This window comes from Pelodiscus sinensis, chromosome 26, assembly GCF_049634645.1.
Source record: "Pelodiscus sinensis isolate JC-2024 chromosome 26, ASM4963464v1, whole genome shotgun sequence".
Taxonomy (NCBI): Eukaryota; Metazoa; Chordata; order Testudines; family Trionychidae; genus Pelodiscus; species Pelodiscus sinensis.
Window position 1 is genome coordinate 8,294,902 of NC_134736.1, and position 3,660 is coordinate 8,298,561.

The 3,660-nt window shown below is 47.2% G+C and overlaps 1 protein-coding gene across 1 annotated transcript; it reads left to right on the forward strand.

Moving 5' to 3' along the window:
• The first annotated feature begins 1,600 nt into the window (after positions 1 to 1,600).
• Positions 1,601 to 3,062, forward strand: ANKK1 (ankyrin repeat and kinase domain containing 1). The gene is given in 5 exon segments (XM_075909269.1): positions 1,601 to 1,769; positions 1,772 to 2,219; positions 2,221 to 2,286; positions 2,288 to 2,479; positions 2,481 to 3,062. Coding segments are annotated over 5 exon segments (1,017 nt in total). The 3' UTR covers positions 2,623 to 3,062.
• The last annotated feature ends 598 nt before the right edge of the window (positions 3,063 to 3,660 follow it).

Sequence of the window (3,660 nt, forward strand, 5' to 3'; positions counted from 1 at the left end):
CTGATTTTTCAATGTAATAACAAACAAACATGGTAAAAAAAATGGCACAAAATCCTAGCATGGTAAATGGGAAGAATATGAAACACACAAATGGTAAATTGCAAGTAACAAACTGTCCATCATATTCTTTTCCTATTATTTCTCCTACCTTTAAACAAGAGCCACAAAGAAGGACCCATCCTCTCTCAAGACACAAGTAGTAGTGGTGAGTTGGGGACCTTTGCTCATAAACTTCAGCTGAGAATCAATTGGGCTAGAAATAAGAACAGCCCTGTCTTCCGCCTTTCCTCTATGATAGTCTCCATAAAAAAGAGCAATCCATGTTCTTTCAGGCTGGGTGATTTCAATTTCAGATTAAGGAAAAATGCAAACAAAAAAAGAACAAATATAAAGTTCCCAGGAGAAAGATGCCAAGTATCTCCAACCCATATAGCCCTGTGCCATTGCAGACAAGCAGGCAGGTGCCTTTCCTTTGGATTTATACTCTGCAGATGCACATATATAAGTTTTATTTTGAGCTGTGGGCATCCAGAATTCCCCTTGGGAACCCTCAAGCTCTAATATTCAGTTGCTTTCTCTTTGTCATACTCTGTTTCCTCTGTCCTTTGCCAGCAAGGTCAGGGTCCTGGAGAGCTTCATAATGACCAAGGAAGTTCTCAGGTGCCAAGAAAATGGCCTCACCCTAATTCATCTTGTGGTGTGCATCTACACTGCATTGTTATTTCAAAATAACAACATGAGTGTTTACACAGCCATTCCGTTATTTCAAAATAATTTCAAAATAACGGATGGCTTATTCTGAAATCCGTAAACCTCATTCTACAAGGAATAACCCCTATTCTGAAATAGCTACTTTGAAATACGGCGTGTGTAGATTCTCCACTGTTGCTATTTTGAAATAGCCCCTCACCAGGGCCATTCTATGTTATTCCTCCCCAGTGCCTCCTGGGGCTCTAAATCAAGATAGCATGTCTCCATTAGAGAAGCCTGCCTCGGACTAATTTCGAGTCTATAAAATCATGAGTGGTGTGGAGAGGGCCGATAAAGAAAAGTTATTTATTAGTTCCCTAAATAGAAGAACTAGAGGACACCAAATGAAATTAATGGGGAGCAGGTTTAAAACTAATAAAAGAAAGTTCTTCTTCACACAGCGTGTAGTCAACCTGTGGAACTCCTTGCCAAAGGAGGCTGTGAAAGCTAGGACTATAATAGAGTTTAAAGAGAAGCTAGATAATTTCATGGAGGTTAGGTCCATAAAAGGCTATTAGCCAGGGGATAAAATGGTGTCCTTGGCCTCTGTCTGCCAGAGGCTGGAGAGGGATGGCAGGAGACAAATCACTTGATCATTGTCTTCGGTCCATCCTCTCTGGGGCACCTGGTGCTGGCCACTGTTGGTAGACAGGATGCTGGGCTAGATGGACCTTTGGTCTGACCCAGTACGGCTGTTCTTATGTAGCTTATTTTGAAATAGCTGTGCCATGTAGACGTACCCGTGGTGACACTCAAGGAAATGTGGAGAAGGTGAAGTTTCTGTTGAGGCAGGAGGCCAGTGTGGACAGCCAGTGTGGACAGCCAGCTTGGCTGTGGCCTCACCCCACTCATGGCTGTGCAGAAGAGGTCACCAGAGATCTATTCCATTCTAATCGAGCATGATACAGATGTCAACATGGCCAACAAAGACGGCTGGTCCCCTTTTCACTTCAGAATGGGGATGTTTGTGCGCCTCCTGCTGGTCCAGCAGGCATGGGCAGACTCCCAAGAATGTGAAGGACTCCGCTCCACTTGGCATCTCAGAACCACTTTGAGAATGTCGCCTGGATGCTGCTCTCTCGCCAGGCTGACCCCGCATGCCAGGAGAACGATGGGAGAACTGCCCTCCACGCGGCAGCTTACTGCGGGCACCTCAGCCACGTGGCACCCCTGGCCAGCCAAGGAGCTGACCATGAAGGGAAGCAGAAGACCCATTGAACCCCACTGCACCTCGCTGTGGAGAGGGGTACTTTTAGAGGGGTGCAATATCTGCTGAAGAGCAGGGTGTCTGTCAGCTGCCTGGATGAGCATCACTCCAGTGCTTTGCACATGGCTGCTGTGAAGGGGAAGTATCTGATATGCGAGAAATGGATCAAATATGGGGCCGATGTGGACTTGAGGACAGATAAAGGGTGGGCTCCTCTATACCTCGCTTGTTTCAAAGGCTGCATTGAAATGCTCTGCCTGCTAACACAGCCATGTCAAAGGAGGCAGGGGTTGGACGCTGCTTCATGTGGCTGCCCACCACAGTGAAGAGTGGGGTGAACCCCAAGGCTGCTGAGAAATCAGAGTGGACCCCTCTCCACCTTGCCGTGCAGCAGGGGGCCTTCCTAAGTAGCATCAACCTCCTGGAGCTCAAGGCAAATGTCCATGTTAAGAACAAAATGGGCTGGACTCCTCTTCACCGCTCTGTCCTCAGCGGCAATGCAGCTACCGTAAAGGCCTTGATTAAGGCTGAATGTGGAGGACCCGACGGGCTGCACTCCCCTCCCACTGGCCGTTAGGAATCAGAAGCAAAGCACTGCTACTGTGTTGCAAGGGAAGGACTTGCCAATGCATAACATGGGGAGCAGGGATGGCACTGAGCAGTGAAAAAGCTTTTAAACCATGAGCCCCAATTCGTCCCTTGACACTGTTGACAGGAGGGATGGATTTGAAGAGTCACCAGCGTTTGCGATTTTATGCTGAGTTCTCGCAGGATTAGATGTTTCTTCACTAGCTCCTGGAGTCAGGCAATTGTGGGAAGATCTAGACATTTAAAAAACAAATTGAGTTCACGTCTTTGCCAAGAAAAGCTGGAGGATGTGAATCCTAAAGGCTTCGAAGCCGGAGGGCAAACACAAAGAACCCAGCACTGGTTATTCTGGGGGCCTGACTCATAAATGGGAAGGTTGGAGGTGGGTGTGTTGGATATGACCCATGTGTTTGTGCTTCCATGCTAGTAATGTCATCAGCGGATGGAAGTGGATGCAAAAGCTACAGCCTCTTTTTGTACAGACCCTGCTGGAATTGCATCTAACAACAAACATACACCCGTCTCCCACAAAGCTTCCTGCTTCTGTTCCGCCCTTCAATGGGGAGTTTTTTCAGGAATCAGAGTTGCGCTCCGGAGCCTTTGGGAAGCAGGAATGAGGCCCCATGATTCCCACTCGCTGCTGGAAATAGACACAGAGCATATGGTGCAGTTATGTGTCAGTTGTTCCCACATCCCACTTTCGTGCCAGTTCTGAACATGAAACAAAACAAAATTACAAGGAAATAATTCCTGAAATGGCTACAAATTCCCCTCCCTTTCTCACCACTGAAAGGGAAAGGAGAAGAGTTTCTCTAATCATTTAAATGTCCCTGCTCAGATTCCTTCACTGTGAAATGCTGAGTAGAGGATTTGCCATGACGGGGATGGTTCTAAGGATGGATGAAGAGAACAGTACGAGTCCGACCCTCATACCTTGTCCTTCCAGGCTACTGATAGAGACAACTGATGGGTTGCAAGTGCCTACAAATAACTGAGCCCGGAGTGGAAGAGTTTTACAGAGGCACTGAATACCCAAACCTGGGCACCCAAAGTTAGTCACCCTGAATGAGCAACTCCTGTTGAAAATATGTCCCTGCATGTGTTTGAGTTGGGAG